The following is a 17,066-nucleotide window of genomic DNA, read 5'->3' as shown; positions in this document are numbered from 1 at the left end:
TCTAAATTACTTTTGAACCAAATATGCTAATTTACCCAAAAGAAATTCAAACAATCCTCATTTTCAGCAAAATCCGCGAGTACCAGGAGAAATAAAGGGCATAAATTGAGGCGAATCTCACCTACTAAATCCATGATTTGCACATTTTCTCACACTTTCCTTGAAATAATGAGACTGGTCTGTTTTTGAGGCCTCATGTTCGTAGAAGAGTTACGAAAACAATAAACTAGGCAGAAGGCAGGGAGTCGGGGTGGATTTCAGTCAGGCTATCGAGCTAAGTCAGGCACGTCCACCGGGGATAGTGAAATTTTATGAGGTTCAGGGAATCCCTCATTATTTGCTTGTGAATTTTACGGTATAGGTCAGTGTACTATCGCTACAAAGTTAAAAGATTTTGCGTAACAACAACTGGGGAAGAGCAATCACTCGAACACTTTGTTCTGGATCCCTCCTAGGCACAAAATTAAGTCTGAACCTCACCAATTGAATGGATGGATCTGAGAGTGAGGATTTACGACTGAAATTTGAGGAGGATTACTGTATCACAATCGTTTTCCAGAGTAGTTTCTCGAAATGAGGAAGATGACGGTGAAAAATGATGAAAAATGCAATCTGCGACACAAATGGACACTACGAAGCAGCTGCGTTGACCATCCGTAATTTGACCGCCCTGAGCCGGACGGATCCTACCGAGAAATGGAGAACGGCCAGCGCATCCGCGTCGCCATGTCCGGAATAGCTGTGTAACATAAACTCGGACGATAAAGGTACACAGTCTCCGAATTACGTACGGGGAGCAGTGGAGCAGCAAGAACACTCACTAATCTTACAATCTTTGGCTTTTTCGTATTTATGGGGCCATCTCGCGTTCGCGCTCGCGTCGAATGTTGAGCATTCGTGGGAGGTCCGTTAATAGAGGCTAATATTTCCGAACAGGTTTCCACGAATGTGAAATCATTTCATGCTGCAATATGCAAACCTGCGCAAAACCGTTCGATCGGTGTTTTTGAGCACTTTAAAACCGAAGTGAATTTTCGCAGAACTAGTTAACTACTAATCGGAACGCTCTTAAAAGGAGTGTGCGTTCGACTGCTATTCAGCGCTGCGAATAATGGGTGTCGAGAAACCCGTCATGGCGGTGGCGTCCACGGGTGCCATCCTGGCCACCCTCGCCTGCCTCCTCTCCATTCCCACGCTGTACAGAGAAATCAACGAAATTCACGACATGGTAAGCGGTACATACAATGCATATCGATTACTTCCCCCACTAACACTACCGTACAGAAATAGTACATTCTAAGTGTACAGGTGTTCTGAGAAGTGCTTCGTCGCATTCCAAATAAGAACTTCTGCAGGTCCTCAGCAGTGTGGCCGTTTTCCGCACCGAAACCGACTCAGCATGGATCGACATGATGGATGTGCAGCTGCTTGTGACACCGCCGTCGAAGCGACGCGAAAATCCGTTCAATTCGATTTTCCGTCAGAAGCGACAAGGTTTGCCACCATGGTGCATCTGTACACCAATCACTATCACGTGTCCTCCGGGACCTCCAGGACCTCCCGGCAGACCTGGACCCCCAGGTTAGTTGGACTATCTGTCTTCAAAAATGACTCGGCAACTAAGCAGAATTTGTTTAGGGAACCCCGGTCGTCCAGGCCCTCCTGGAAGAGATGACACGACTGTGTATGCTCCTATCCACTGTCCTCCACCACCCAGTGCCTGCATCAGGTGCCCTCCTGGACCACCGGGACTACCAGGGCCGCCTGGTCCACCAGGAAATCCAGGACCAACTGGCCATCCCGGACAACCAGGGCGAAAGGGAGAGCATGGAGTACCTGGAGCTCAGGGTCCACCTGGAGCCGCTGGACCTGCAGCCTTACCTGGACCACCTGGTCAGCCTGGAATGAAAGGTCAAGATGGCCGCCGTGGCAGAGGAGCACCTGGAAAGTCGGGCGCACTTGGTCGTCCTGGTTCACAAGGAAAACCTGGCTTGCGTGGCAAGGATGGCATACCTGGAACTCCCGGCAGACCTGGACCAAATGGACTTCCTGGCACACCAGGTCAGAGAGGAAACGATGGTCAGCCCGGCTCGCCTGGATCGCGTGGACGTCCGGGCAAGGACGCCGCGTACTGCCCATGTCCTCGTCGCAGCGCATATGTAGAATCCCGCCCTGCTGGGTATGCGGCCCCACCTGATTCTGGATACAGAAAAGCGAAGAAGATGAAGAAGAAGGTGAAGAAGATCTAATTCCCGCTTTTTCGCAAATTCCTCCGGAATGAGAATAAATCATACCGTACGTATCTGTTCCTTTCACACAAAATCCTTCAGAAGCGGAAGAGTTACAAACGAGTTCCTTTCTGTGAATCAACCACAATTTCTCGCTAATTTGCTTTTTCGTTTACTTAGTTCAGCGCACTTGGGGCCTAAGAAGAAGTTGCCCTTCTCGAAAACTTTTTGGAAACAAAAATACACACAAAAGGACAGTTTCCTTCCTCTGACTTCTTAGAACCTCTTAGAAGCAAAATAACTTTAAGAGCCCTAGTTTAACCTGGTGCTTACCACAAAAGCGTATGATGTTATAGTATAAACCTCTACACTCGTACTTTGAGGACAAAATCTGTCAGGAAATAAATGCGATCCATACAAAACAGTACTTCAGCACTTCCAGCTAAATCGCAGTCTAAAAAATCAATAATTCTCACAGTTCGTTAACACCATTGGTTGTAAGGAAAAGAAGAAATAGAAAAATAAATACAATGATTGTAATGACTGGCTGATATCCTGAATAAACCACGAATCACCGCCGTAATGTCGCATATGTTGGAAAATTTTTGAGCTGTTTTCTCTTCAGATCAAAACCTCCCGATTTTCTTCGCACACCTTAGAATTTTTCCGCACTAGTATTATGGATTTCGGTATCGTTTCGATAACTCTCGCATGTTTTCCTTTTCCATGGATCCCATGGCACAACTTAGTGTCAAAGCTAATCATCCAAGGTGAAGCGAGAAAATCAGGCGGAGTTATCATAGACATCTTGTTTTTTTTTATGTTTTACGGCACACCTGCAGGTGTTTTCAATAAATAAATAGATAAATAAATAAATAAATAAATTAAATAAATAAATAAATAAATAAATAAATAAACAAATAAATAGACGTTGAAGGTGAATGTACGGAGACTCTGATAGGGACAGTGACATTATTTGTTTTCCTCGCCTGGATACCGCATGGAGAATCTGGTCAAAGCGACCCGACCAGTGGTGTATTTGTGCCGGCGGTTCACAGCTCGCTGGACTCCGGAGATGAGTGACGTTCGCACCGCAATTGCACCACAGGTCTTCTCAGGTCAACTTTAAGTGACCGTCGCTTCCCCCTTCCTCTGGTAAGCTACAGAATCTTCAAACGCTAGGCGTTCTATTACTTTTGATTGTCATTTCAAATTTTATAATGTTTCTGTTGTGAACCCCTCTGCTATTTGGACGCTTCTGCTACCCATTCGCCTCACTTACAGTTTTAATCCACAAATCCAGCTCTTCCATGTGAGACCAAAGAGATCAGAGAGTCGAGTAATCCACACATTTTAACTCCAGGCAAGTCATTTTTTGCATTCTTCGTCGATAACTTGAATGACTACGTAGTCAGGATCAACCTAATCGATCAGGAAGCTTCATAGGTACTGGAGATTCAGTGAAACATCTGACGCAGTTCAAAGAAGGTCACTGCGAGCGTATGGAAACATAACGTACCTCAATTATTCCCAAATTGTATGCCCAATCGATCTGAGGGGGCTTGGAGACCACGAGGATACGCAATTTTCGCTGCCATCCAGAAATATCAGCTTTCCTTTCTGTAAAAAAAAGAAAACTAGAACTGTACAGATTTGATCGAAAAGTTCGATTTTCAATGAACTTCAGCATAATAATATGTTCTATTGATTTTTAACAAGCAGTAAGGGTTTATATAGTGCTCGGATATTAAAGTAACTGATTGCAGCTGCACATCCATCATGCCATTTTCGTCATAATATCCATAATTTGTCGGAGATACGTCAATCTCACTGTCAATGCGGAATTCGCTGCATTGTTGAAAATCTTCGAAATAAACTGTCAAGCATATTTTTTGAAAAATTATAACGTTTTTCCTAGCCATTTTGGTGGTTTTAAAAGCCCTAACTAATTGCTAATTATTAATTAATTACCTCAACTAATTAGCTTGCTAAATAGATAATAAATGCCAAATAATTGAAAAAATAAAAATTAAAATAAATAACTAAATAACTTACCACGTCTCTTATGCCATTTGAGTCTAACGTTTGAGGAATCCTTGAGTTTCACTGATCTCCTAATGAATAATTAAGAAAGATATACTGACTGGCAATGACGAAGATGACGAAAAAGGTTGAGATGGGTCCCAGATTGTCAAATTTTAGTTCTACAAAGAAAAAACTAAACGAAGAGCATTGCAATTCTCACTGTATTCCAGACTTATTTATTAATTGCTACAAAAACCGAATGTTTATTTGGAAACAATTTTTTCAAAAAAAAAATCGTATGCGCGTTGGGACCTCCTTTTCGCCCGCCAGTTTTAAAGCAAAAATTCGTAAGATTGCAGTTCTTAGACTATTTATCCGATGATGTTCGAGAAAGATTTCTGTAATTTACTGATTTATTTTATTCTCTTCTTCTTTACTTTGGTGTATATATGAATAAGTAAATAAATAAATAAATTTGAAAGGAAGTATAAGAACACAAAGGAAAATGAAAAAGGAGGAAAAAAATCCATAAACGAAGACGGAGAACATCGGAAGGGGAGACCGAGAACGCAAAAATCGAACAAATTCAGCCCATTCCCATCATTTCGATTGGAAAACGTGGAAAAAAAGCTGATGTGGAACATGTGCGGAGATCACCATCGACCCTACTGTTTGATCTACCTATCCACGCGAGTAAGGAGGAACTCCTGACACCTTTGACACCAATGTGGATCCCCGCCGTTCCGTTGATTTTCAGGAAGCAGCTTACTTTCTCCGGATAACATCCATTAAATTTGTCACTTAAACCTGTTTCCTATCGAATCACATATGTCGGGGTGTGGTGAACTCTTATCAGCCAGCAATCAATCGATACGAGAACTCCCACCGCTGTTCTGTGTTCCTTCTTTGTTCCTTCACCATTAAACTAAACATCTAGGGAGTAATTCTCATCACGTTCGCCACTAAAAAACCTGAATTCATGGGATTTTTTGCAAAATGGTCTCCAGAATTTAAAAAAAAGGTATCAGGGACTGAAAATACTAAGAACCAATACATATAAACGGAGACAAACGGGAATCATCAGGAAAACCAGTTCTCAGTTAATAAGAATATAAATAAAGACATTCTTCCGTCCTTTTTTTCTTTTGAGACTCCTATCACTTTCCATCATTTCTTTTTGTTTTGTTTTGTTTTTTGTCGTTTCGTGTTAAATTGCTGTTATTTTGGTCTCTTGTGAAAATTTGTTCAATGATTTCTATCTGATCCCTTTTTTCCTCGGTCATTGTTCTCCGGAGGTAAGAATTGCTCAGAAATTCTGGAACAATTTGGCGGTTCACCTAGCACTGGCCTAGAGTTCGCAAAATCATCAGAAACACTGCTATAAATTCCCGAAAATGGTGCAATTACAGTAAAGATGTGATAAATGACTTTAAATCTAAATGCAGTAAACTAAAATGAAGAATGATGGTTGGAGTGGTTTCTCCAAAATTCAGCGTAATGTGGGGGAATTTACGCCGCTAGAATAGCACTTTAAAACGATATTTATTTATTTATTTATTCGCATGCACAGATAGTGCACCAAAAAGAGAAAAAAAACACATTTGTCTATGTCAGGATAGTTAAGAAAAAGTCGGCAAACTTATTGTGAGTGGGGCCTGACGCAATCCTTTTCGTGGCGGAAACGCATCAACATGTCGTTCTCCTACTCCAGAAAGTGAAGAGTCCTCTCAGGACATCTACCCCCCCCCCCCAATCCAGAACGATATGAGATTTGGTTTTCAAATTTTTTCCAGATGGAGAAAAAAATTCATCTACTACATTTGTGTTGTGTCCGTGAGGGAATTTTCCTTGTATATATAACCAGACGATTTCGCTTGGTGTCTCCTTTTTTTTCTTCGATAACATACGTAGTGTAGCGGTGGTGTACGTGCAACGTACGTACAACGTAGTCTACTTTGCTCGAATGATATCACGTATAAACACCGACATTTGGCGTTGGGACCACGTGAATCCTGTAATGGTCATTTTGCTGTCTATTCCCGCTAAGACTTGGCTATTATTTTGTTTATTTACTTGTTTATTTATTTGTTCACATACAGCAATGGTGCACCAGAAAAGAAAGACTAAAAAATGGAACACTGTTAACTTTGTCTGAGTCCGAGAATCTTACGAACACCAAAAAAAATTACAAACTCTATTAAAACCGGAACTCAATTTATGTCCATTATTGTGTTCAAAAAAGATCAAAAATAATCAATATCGCGTGATCACGCAGAGCGGAGTAAAATTTCTCCTGTTATATTCGATATCTCCTCTTATTTTTGCAATTCAAAAAACGTTTGAAAAAAAAAACACTTGTAAAGACTGTTCTTTGACAGTAACGTCCACTATCACAAGTTTTACTGTGTAGGATCGATTGTATTTTACGTTAATCCTTTATTTGTTTCGATAACAGCACTCATTTGTGGATTTCAATAGAGGTTTGGAAAAAAAGAACGCTGCCAAAGACATTTCTTTCACCATTTCCATCATTACTACGAGTATCACGGTCCAGGATCGATATATTGTGTATAATGCATTGTAATTTAATCTTACATTCGTATCATGTTCGTTGATCATCCTGCTATGCCGCGTTATCGATTATCGATCGTTCACAGTTGATCAGCAGGTCATAACTTTGTGCAAAATACGAAAGAAATTCTGTCATATTTTATTTTTGCGTATATATATATATATATATATATATATATATATATACTATATTACACTATTATGTTGTTATATTATTGATATTTATGTATTTGTATTTATTTTTATTTATGTCATATTTTCGTGCCGAACTAAACCAGCTCAATATAAATGTGCAGCCAATAATATCGCTATAACAATAAATCCTCCACAACCCCCACTCTACTAAATCCTTATCTTTTTCTGAATTCTGGGATTCTGGAACTCGTACAACTTCTGTGATTGCTTTGAACGGGGTCGTCGATATCGCATCAGAACTCTCTTAAACCTACACATTCCTTTTTTTCTCTTTCAAGGATGAGTAACCCTCTAATACAACCAGGAGATAATCCAGATATTACAAAAGAACGACATGCCGGCACCTTCGATGTACGTAAAATGGCGAGCTTTCTCTACGATGGTGACGAGAAACTGCAGGTGAAATGAAATGACCACAAATCCAGGATGTGCAAAAAACTGAACGAAAAAAATTCCAGCGACGAGCGGAGATTCTGACGTTCGTGAAGTCGAAACCCGAGCTGCAGGACCCAACTCCAGTGGAGTTTATGACTCGCGAGGAACGAATCGATAACGCGGCCAGGAAGGTTGGGCAATGTTCCCGAATTTGAAGGATTCTTCGCTGTTAACGTTCGATTATTAGATTGTTGCAATGACGGACAACCTGGAGCAGATCGACGCGTCGGACTTCTTCGGCGAAGGAATGTACTTTCAATCGTGAGTCCCACCGCGCAAACATTGATTCGTGCTGAGACCGAGAGCAGAGCATTCCAGTCTGATCATGGGCCGTGACCTACATCCGCTATCACTGCACTTTGTGATGTTCATTCCGACGCTACAGGGGCAGACAACGGATGAACAGCTGGATGAATGGCTGTCCTTAGCGATTGCTCGGGGAATCATTGGGACCTACGCACAGACCGAACTTGGACACGGTGAGCATTGTATAGCTGGGTCAAACCGACCTGCAGCCTGGTACAGTTGCGTAGGCGAAGTCAGTGGAGCCAGGAAAGGTCCCATCTGATCGCAATCGCCAGCTCGAATACTTCCTGCGCGGCCTCTTACGGGACTGCACCAAGTTCCGGATCGTTTTGATCCGAACATACCCCATTGTGATGTTATACCGTTGACCTGGCCTAATTCTTTCCAGGAACGAATTTGAAGAATCTGGAAACGACAGCCACCTATGATCCAAAGACCAAAGAGTTCATCATCAACTCACCAACCATAACCTCAGCCAAGTCAGTCCCACATTGAAAACTCTTCCTCCTGAAAAAATCTGCGAATCGTCCTAGATGTTCTATTACAGATGGTGGCCAGGTGCGTTAGGAAAATCCTCGAATTATGCTGTAGTTGTGGCTCAGCTGTACACTCAAGGCGTTTGCCGCGGGCCACATCCGTTTATAGTACAACTGAGGGATCTGGAGACTCACAAACCCTTAAAAGGTACTGTAATCAGGGACAATAGCGTCTGAAGTTGAAATTGCCACGCAAAAACAGCATAAGCAGGGAATCTGAGGGAATCCGTGGAAAAAGCTAGAGATGGGGTTGTCGATTGCAGGATCCGTAGTTACACTCATCGCTCCCTAATTGTCGTTAAAAAAAACGCACGAGCCAGGTCCGCTCGAAGATCAATGATGTCTTCTTATCAGCCTATTCAAGCGAAACCAATTAGTAGGCTGCTATGTGGACCGAAACGTGCGTACAAAGAAGTGTTCTAACGTACCTCGTAGGAATTAGAACGGTTCCCACGGCGTTTTTTTTTACGACAGTTAGGGACAGATGAGCGGAATCACCTGGATTCTGCTATCTACAACCCCATCTCTAACTTTTCCTGCATATTGCCTCACCAGGTCAGATTCATGGTACGCTGCCTTTAAGTATAGCATTTTAGTCCATATCTATTGTAGTTAGTATTTAAGGAGTACGAGTTGGCGACATAGGTCCCAAATTCGGATTCAACTCCAGTGACAATGGATTCCTACTATTCGATAACTACAGGATACCGCGGAACCACATGCTTATGAGGCATTCAAAGGTAGAACACCATCCGCGCAGAATTTTGCTGACCAGCGCCTCATGGTCACTCACTTTTCAGGTTGAAGAGGACGGTACTTTCATAGCACCCAAGCATTCCAAGTTAAACTACGGAACGATGGTATTCGTCAGATCGATAATGATCAAAGATCAGGCTACACAACTCGCTGCAGCCACTTGTATAGCGATTCGTTACTCGGCAATTCGAAGGCAAGGAGAAATTTCACAAGGGTGGGTCTCTTGCAGAAAAAATTGTGGTAGTTGTCCATAATGAACGGTGGGATGGAAATGAGATCAAAATATGAGCCTATAGATGTGGAGAAGTGCAAATCCTCGACTACCAAACCCAACAGTTCCGTCTCCTGCCACAACTCGCACGTGCGTTCGCCTTCATGTTCGCAGCATACGAAATCCGAGATCTGTACATGAAGGTGATGGAGATCTCCGGAGATTCTGCCAGTTTTTCGGAATAAGGTGTCGCACTCCGCATCATATTTAAGGTAACTGAGCAATTAACGCAAGGGAACACTGAGCTCCTGCCAGAAATCCACGCGCTGTCATCGGGGCTGAAGTCCGTCGTCTCGTGGGAAGCAGCGCAGGTGAGTTCGAAGCGAGCGTTTCGCTTTAAAAAAAATTCCATTAAATACCCCACTTCAGGGCATTGAACAGTGCCGACTGGCTTGCGGAGGACATGGTTACTCTCTAGCTTCTGCTTTTCCAGAAATTTATGCCTATTCAGTCGGTGGCTGTACGTATGAGGGTGAAAATATTGTGATGCTGCTTCAAGTCGCCAGGTATGTTGAAGAGAGTGTGTAGCGGAACATTCCTGGATTCTCAAACGTTCGCTGTAGGTTCCTAATGAAGGCTGCTGAGGAGGTGCGTGGTGGGAGCGCTCATCTGGCAGCGATATGTGGATACATCGGTAAGCCAGAATCTGTCCGGTCCCGATTTACTACGTGGGACAACTATTCGGATGCGGATATCGTGCACGATTTCGAGCATGTGGCTAGAAAGCAGGTATTAACTGCATCCATTCGGATGTCTCCGCCACGGGAACCGCCTGCAATACGGTCGGGTCAGGACGGCATGATGCGCGGTGCAGTAGCGTAAGCGGCAGGGCTTGATATCCAGGTGGAACCATCGCGAAGTGTAGTGATGAGTAGTGCTAGCAACGGTCTCTGATTGACTCTAACCGCTACGCTCCACCGCATCGCTTCGAGCGCAGCCGCCTACGCAACTGGACCGAGCTTCAGGTCGTTTTGACCCGACTATACTAATACTTGCAGGTATTCCGTGCCTACAATGCCCTAAAACGACACCAGCGAGAATCGACACCTGAGGAGGGATGGAATCGTGCTTCCATAGAACTGTGCAAGGCATCGCGGGTAGGGCCAAAGCAAAGAATATTTAAAATTAATACAACTGAATGAGAGATACCCGTCACCGTTCATAGCATTGGTGCGAATTGCGATCCACAGATGAGAACGAATAATCCTGTGAATTAATTAAAACATTTCTTCACATTTAATGAAAACTGTTGAAGAGTTGGCCATAACTAAAAACTTGCACGGTTTCAATTTTAGATGCATGTTCGCCTCTACCTCGTGAAGACCTTCCTACAAAAAATCGCCACCACCTCAGAACCGTCACTCAGAGCTCCGTTGACCGATCTAGCCACCTTATACGTATTCGATTTGATAACAGCCAGTCAAGGAGAGTTCACGAAGGTCAGGCGTGGGTTCTCCTACCTTGATTTCACCACAGCCTCAAACGTTCCCTTATTCAGGGCGGATTTATGTCCGACATTCAAGCGGATGCTGTTCGAGAAGGAATTTATCGATGTCTGGAACGGTTACGGCCAAATGCCGTGTCTCTTGTGGACAGTTGGGATTTCGACGATGCTGAGCTGCATTCAGTTGGTGGAATTTTTTCTATGAGGAAAAAAAAAAAGATTTAAAACGTCATAGTAGAGCAAATCTTTGCTTGAGGTTCTTGGACGCCGCGACGGAAATGTCTATCCGGCTTTACTGGAATGGGCACAGAAAAGCCAATTGAACAGAACTGAGGTGATTATCGAGGTGTTTTCGTAAATCCACGATTTACAGCAATCTCCTATTTTTAGGTATTGCCTACGTTTGAGAAATACCTCGGGCCAATGATGAAGGATGGCCGATCAAAGCTGTAGATTCCCAAACTTGAATAAATAAACAAAAATAAATAAACAGACATCTAGAGTGTCACACATACTGCGTTATGTGAGGCGAATTTGATTGAAACGTGGCAATGGAGCAAAAAGAAGCAGAGGGAGCGCGTGTGTTGCGGCAGACGCTTGTGGTCATCCAGGTGGACATAAGTCAGGGCGACTATGTTCGGCACTGAGCAAAGTACCAGGCAGCAGCGAAACAATAGAGCTGATATTAAGATCGCACGCCTATAAATCCATACAAAACCAGTAGAAAGAAAATTCCAAGAAAAATTTACTTGTTTTTTCCGTTAACTACTACTGAACACAATTAATGAAGTGCATTTCTATAAGAGAGATTTTTTCACATTTTCAATCGTCACGGGTTTTTTTTTTCAGCTGAAATTCACCATTTCTTTGGAATATCGTCCACGTTTTGTCGGCGTGAAATCCTCGACGGATTTTTCGTTGTAGTCGTTACGCTAAAATCGCAATTATCTAATAAGAATTAGCTTTTTATGGGCAAAAAAAAAATTAAAACTAAATAAAATTTGATTTCTCTTTTATTCTTACACTGTACAAAGTATATCTTATTGGTTCCTTTATATGTAATGTCTCAAGTTCATTCTTGTTCGGATTTATGGGGAAAGATTTCTTCCGGAATTTCCTTACGCTTCGTTCTTGCAGTTCTCGCAACGACAATTCTGAAATGGTGAATATTTGACGTCAACACCGAGATTTTGTAAAATTTCCTCCAAATACATACCATTCATATTCACCATACTACGAACAGTGTTCCCAAAAACAATATCCTTGGTGAAGCACTGAGCATCACGTCTCTGCAGTATGGAAACTTCCTGCATTGGATCGAGGACAATTCTAAAAAAAGAAAATTCTAGGAAGTAAATTAAATTTGATTTTTTCTCCTTGGAGCACTCCACTCACTCGATATCCGGCATTGGAACGAGATCTAAGCGATTCTCAAGTACTTCTATAATAACAGCAGCGTTCATCACGATTTCATCGTCCGTGATATCCTGGAATATTTATAGAAAAAATTACAAATTAAAAATAATCAAATCAATCTGTCAATTTTATTTCTTCGACTCAACTCACCGATGGCATCGGATCCCACCAAAAAGGCATGTTGTCAACGAAAAGTTGGTTATTATTGCAATTATTGCTAGTAACTATCGGCATCCTACTGTATGGAAGTCGTGTGACTCGAACACCTTTCATTTCTACGATTCCGGCACAAGTGTCATCCTTTAGAAATGGCACAATCCCCGGTGGAAATGGCTGAAATAATCAATAGACGGACTTCATCAATTCCTGACATTACATTGATTTCTTTACCTCTACCACTCTCTTCTTCACACTTTTCTTCTTGACATTTTCATCGTAAGAAAATGGGTAAATGATTTCATCCGAACTGAGACTTTCCTACAAAAAAAATGAATGAAACTAATCGTAATTTGGTAGGAAGCATTTTCTTACGAGAAGAGAATATTCCAATGAAAAGATATTTAAAGTTCGCGCCGGATCTAGCTATTATCCGCTTTGAAAATTTGTAACAAATAAACAAGTGCTGATACGCCAGTCTCTTTTGCCACTGACCGGGGAAAATATCTTTTTAATGTCTGGAATGAGCGACTTTTTCCTACCCTTATCCATGAGCATATGTCTGGATTTGCTCCTAACTCAATCACGTGGGAACCACTGATCAAAAATCAAATCAAAATCAAAGGGATCAAAAACGGTTAAACAGACACTCAGCAGCTGCAGAGGTCTCTTCGGGGTACGGTATCATCGCCATCTGTATACATCGGGTACACTTTCTAACCCCTAACCATCTATAGGCTGACGCTACACATCATATCGTTACTTTTACGATTACTAATACTTACGATGGCGCATTCATTTTCGATAGGTATTGATTGGGAGCGGTCGGAAGTAGGCGGGGCTAAGATCGCTCCGCAAACAATCGATCTCGGGGAAAAACGAAATTGCTGTTCTCATGCTTGATTTCGTCATTCCCAATGTAATTTTTATTGCTAATCAGTATTCCCGCAACAAATAGAGATCACTTCCTTTAGTATTTCTGGCACGCATTACTCCATTGTTTAGCGCATATTGATGGATAGTAAGACGAGAGATGATCACGACTATGATCCATAAAGTCATCGGAACACAGAATCAGAACTGGAAGTGTTTGTGTCTCACACGACTGCCTGGTTTCAACGGTTTCCTTCCTTTCACTTTTTCTGCTAATGCAACTGCTCCTTTCATATACAGTGGCTCACTTCTCAACTTCCTTGGTAAGGTCCCATCAAGCATTTCTAAATTAACTACTATACCATTAGTAAAAATTTATATACGGAGGTCCACACACTTTCGATTTGTTTCAATTCATTAATTGGTTCAAAAGATCCTGATTCGGTTGAAGTTCCTATCGATTTTCTTTCTTCCGCTCTGTAAACACTGGTTATTTCATTTCTGTCAGCTCCTGGAATGTTACTAACTGACTTCGTTCTGCGTGGAGACTCCGATCCTGTTTTCTTTGCTTTCAGCGGTTTTTTACCATCAGACGGATTCTGAACAGAATTTAACGCATCCTCGAAGTTAAAAACCGCATTCAGTTTTATTAGCTAAAGGGACCTCATACCATTTTTGGTGTTAGGGCGAAACGAACTGAACCACACTCATTCCTCAGACTTTCATTATAAATTTGTGATAGAGAACCTTGATAATGAGTCATGAAAACAAAGTCGCTACATTTATCCGGTGCGTACAACTACAACTTCTCAAAATAAAATAAAAAAGACAGAACTATTAGTGATCCATACATCTACCGAAGCTGAACCTCTCATATGCGTATTTTTGGTTAAAGTAGTCAAGTATTTAAGAAATAATTATGCGTACCGTTACTACCCACAATCTGCTATATACAATACCTTATGAAACTGGTTTTTAAATGCTACATAAATACAACACACAGTTTTTGAACACGAAGATACTATATCTACAATCGAACAAGGATATTTTGTGACTAACTCGTATTATGTGCAGAAATGATGTTTTCTAAAGAATTCTCAATAAAGCCATGAAAAGCACAAGCGCTCAGCGTATCAAAACTTAAAGTATCCCATCTTCGGCTTGCAGCACCGTGCGCTGCGGTGGTTGCGCAGGTGCTGATTGAGCGGTTCCATTTGCTGCCTGAGTAGCATGCTCGTACGATGGAGGAGCGTCTGGTACGTTGACTATATTCAGCGTTGTCGAGCCATTGGACGCGCTTGGATTGCCAGGACCAAATACTATTAGTATTCCAGGATGTTGTAGTTTCTGCAAAATACTACTGACATGAAGGAAAGAAAGAAAAGGGTTTAGCTTTCACTTACACTTTTCTCAGCAACGCGCATCTCCAAATCGTGGATCTGTAGCTTTTCAAGGTAATTCCGACACCTTAAGCATACACCTATTCAACAGCAGGAAAACAATCAATAATTAACGGAATGCCGTCCCACTTCCAGAATATTCGCTAGAAGTACTTCGTGGATTTTATCACTGTCTCTGCTCGTAAGCAACTTGCAGCGCTCAAATCTTGTAGAAGGCGGTAAAATTGCTAATTTACGAACCCGCTATTTTGGAAAATATAAATTCAGTGATGGTTTTGACGATGTCTAACTCCACAGTAAGAAACACACAAATCACAACTCGCCAAACTTTGGTCCAGAATTATCAGAAAAAAACATTCTCTGTTGCCTTTTAAATAGTCGAGCCAAAACGAACTGAAGCTTGGTGTAATTGCGTAAGCGCTTGCGCTGCAAGAGAGGTTCTTCACTGAACACTGCAAACCAAATGAACCTAGCGATGATCCCACCACGATCCTAACCGCTACGCTTCAGCGGGCCGCAACTGCATCGAGCTTCGGGACCCGACTATACCTGGATACCACACAAAACCTTGCAGTGTGGTGCCAGATGAATGGCATTGAAAGACATTGCCCCACAACTTCTTTATCTCTCCCTCTGCTTCAATAGCGGCTCTCCTCATTTTGGCGCCTTTTAATCTGGCTTGGCATAATCACACGATATTTGAGCTGGCGTACATACTTGCTGTGATCTCTCCGGACAGGCTCAAGGTAGGACAGAGACGTTTCAATAAGCCATTTAATGAAAACTCCTCGGCTCCCTTAACAATACACAATACCATCTGACAAACGTACCTTATTACAGATGTCAGCATGACCGCCTGAACTCCCATAGCAAAAATAAACATAGCTGTAACCAGTATATAGCCCTGAAAGGTGGAGCAAATAACTTGTAAGAAAAATAATTCGAAGCAGAAGTAGCAAAACCCACCGAAGAACTCTGTGGAGGCATCGTCTTCAAATAACTAAGCACAACAATGTGATTACTGCAATGAAACGAAGCGTCTTTCGGTAGAAATGAGAATTTTGGTAGCCAAAAAAACTGCTTACACCACAAATACGAAGAAAATTGCCTCAACAACTAGTGTCATAGTATATATAATAATGAAGGGGACAAGATATCGCGGTTGCTTAAGCTTTATTCCCCGAACAACATGCCAGTGAATGGACATACCAACGAGTAGGAATAGTAGAAGACCAACTGAAATCAGTGTACTCAGAGAGGAGAACTGAAATGAAGGGGAACTTCTTTAAAAATCATGGAAACAAACGCAGCTTACTCAGTGCCCCAATATCAACGCCTTTTTCATGGTGATACCAATCAAATTCGAAGAAAACCGACAAAAATATGAAGATTACCAATGAAAGACCAACACCAGCTGATATCTAAAAAAGACTCAATTATTATTATCCACAGCGAAATATTCTGAGACTCACCACTGCAGCTCGTTGTGCATGTGTTCCAAATGCCATGAATTCCGGACTATCTTCACGAAACGGAGCGACATGAATGGTTGTTGGAGGAGGGCGATCGTCTAATTCATCGCCTGAATGCATAACCATCCATCATAACAAAAAAAAAAACCGAAGAGTACAGAAATTCAAAAATACATTAGTTCTAATGTCTTAAATATTCGAACCATAAAACTTGCTGTCGTAAGCCGATTCCAAGCAATGGAAAGAAACGGAACGTACCGTACTTTTAAATTAAAAGAAAACGGAACAGCGGATTCACTGATAGCACACGCAAAACTTCACCTGGTAATCCAAACCTCGAGTATGACACTACATTGTGATCGGCTCTAGTTTTGATCCAGTTGAGAACTCGATTCATCACCTTAACCACATTTTCACACAAAACGAACAGAAAATGATTGCAGAAAAGGAAATTGCAAGTACAGCGCAATGACCGCTAAACGGTTTCGAGAAAGACATCGACAAATGAACAGGCAGTAACTTTGTTTGAAGACATCTACTACAGGCAATTTATACTGCATCCTTCTGATAAATTTTAGATAAAACAATTTCACAGTTGACCGAAACATTCCAGAAGTAACAAGTTATCATATTTGTAAACAAGGGAATACATAGAAGCTCAGCTACCGGTATCTGACAGAAGAAAAACAATATTAAATAGGTTCGAATATGGAGTTAATTTTTAGTAAAGAGCCATAATCATCCGATGATACCTTCGTTTAATGGAATTGCACAGTTAAACATCACTGGATTCAGTAAATCCCTATACAGCACTGTAGCAAGTAGAGAAATAGAAAAACTACGAAATAAAAGTGATGACAACATCAGACAGTGTGTTTCATCACCCGCTGGATACAACTATGTGAGAAGTCGACCTCGATGGGAGCAATTCTTTCTTAACACTCACAAGTACCCAAACGGTGCTAATAATTACAAAGGCCGA

At 41.8% G+C, this 17,066-nt stretch overlaps 5 protein-coding genes across 7 annotated transcripts; 2 read left to right on the top strand and 3 right to left on the bottom strand.

Annotated features, from left to right (window-relative positions):
- Positions 1-1,111: 1,111 nt before the first annotated feature.
- Positions 1,112-2,249, top strand: RB195_004095 (uncharacterized protein; the record flags this gene model as incomplete). Its single annotated transcript, XM_013438889.2, has 3 exons — positions 1,112-1,228; positions 1,356-1,581; positions 1,639-2,249. The coding sequence occupies 3 exons, from the start codon at positions 1,112-1,114 to the stop codon at positions 2,247-2,249; spliced, it is 954 nt and encodes a 317-aa protein (XP_013294343.2).
- Positions 2,250-3,514: 1,265 nt separating this feature from the next.
- RB195_004094 (uncharacterized protein) lies at positions 3,515-5,038 on the bottom strand (the record flags this gene model as incomplete). Its single annotated transcript, XM_064178881.1, has 4 exons — positions 3,515-3,622; positions 3,748-3,848; positions 4,284-4,342; positions 4,935-5,038. The coding sequence occupies 4 exons, from the start codon at positions 5,036-5,038 to the stop codon at positions 3,515-3,517; spliced, it is 372 nt and encodes a 123-aa protein (XP_064033075.1).
- Positions 5,039-7,298: 2,260 nt separating this feature from the next.
- Positions 7,299-11,220, top strand: RB195_004093 (uncharacterized protein; the record flags this gene model as incomplete). The annotated part of the gene is made up of 17 exons (XM_064178867.1): positions 7,299-7,418; positions 7,478-7,585; positions 7,642-7,715; positions 7,773-7,933; positions 8,149-8,239; positions 8,308-8,444; positions 8,921-9,036; positions 9,097-9,266; positions 9,349-9,466; positions 9,536-9,634; positions 9,693-9,829; positions 9,887-10,052; positions 10,322-10,420; positions 10,619-10,762; positions 10,822-10,950; positions 11,024-11,101; positions 11,158-11,220. 17 exons carry the CDS (start codon positions 7,299-7,301, stop codon positions 11,218-11,220), a joined length of 2,010 nt encoding a protein of 669 aa, XP_064033074.1.
- A 150-nt stretch (positions 11,221-11,370) lies between these two features.
- Positions 11,371-13,975, bottom strand: RB195_004092 (uncharacterized protein; the record flags this gene model as incomplete). Of its 2 annotated transcripts, none has more annotated exons than XM_013442407.2 (11): positions 11,371-11,466; positions 11,628-11,699; positions 11,791-11,921; positions 11,984-12,096; positions 12,163-12,254; positions 12,334-12,516; positions 12,574-12,660; positions 13,441-13,556; positions 13,610-13,689; positions 13,744-13,811; positions 13,883-13,975. In XM_013442407.2, the coding sequence occupies 11 exons, from the start codon at positions 13,973-13,975 to the stop codon at positions 11,371-11,373; spliced, it is 1,131 nt and encodes a 376-aa protein (XP_013297861.2). The 2 variants fall into 2 exon arrangements, with proteins under 2 accessions (XP_013297861.2, XP_064033073.1); XM_064178847.1 differs by having other exon boundaries at positions 13,883-13,885.
- Positions 13,976-14,352: 377 nt separating this feature from the next.
- On the bottom strand, positions 14,353-16,644 carry RB195_004091 (uncharacterized protein; the record flags this gene model as incomplete). 2 transcript variants are annotated; one of them, XM_064178833.1, is made up of 9 exons in its annotated part: positions 14,353-14,559; positions 14,616-14,679; positions 15,443-15,516; positions 15,579-15,633; positions 15,698-15,848; positions 15,928-16,033; positions 16,085-16,194; positions 16,406-16,484; positions 16,558-16,644. In XM_064178833.1, 9 exons carry the CDS (start codon positions 16,642-16,644, stop codon positions 14,353-14,355), a joined length of 933 nt encoding a protein of 310 aa, XP_064033072.1. The 2 variants fall into 2 exon arrangements, with proteins under 2 accessions (XP_064033072.1, XP_013297860.2); XM_013442406.2 differs by lacking the exon at positions 16,558-16,644 and having other exon boundaries at positions 16,406-16,481.
- Positions 16,645-17,066: the final 422 nt, after the last annotated feature.

Source organism: Necator americanus, chromosome I (assembly GCF_031761385.1).
Source record: "Necator americanus strain Aroian chromosome I, whole genome shotgun sequence".
NCBI classification, from domain to species: Eukaryota; Metazoa; Nematoda; class Chromadorea; order Rhabditida; family Ancylostomatidae; genus Necator; species Necator americanus.
Note: the sequence above shows the minus strand (reverse complement) of the source record. Positions and strands in the feature narration are given on the sequence as shown.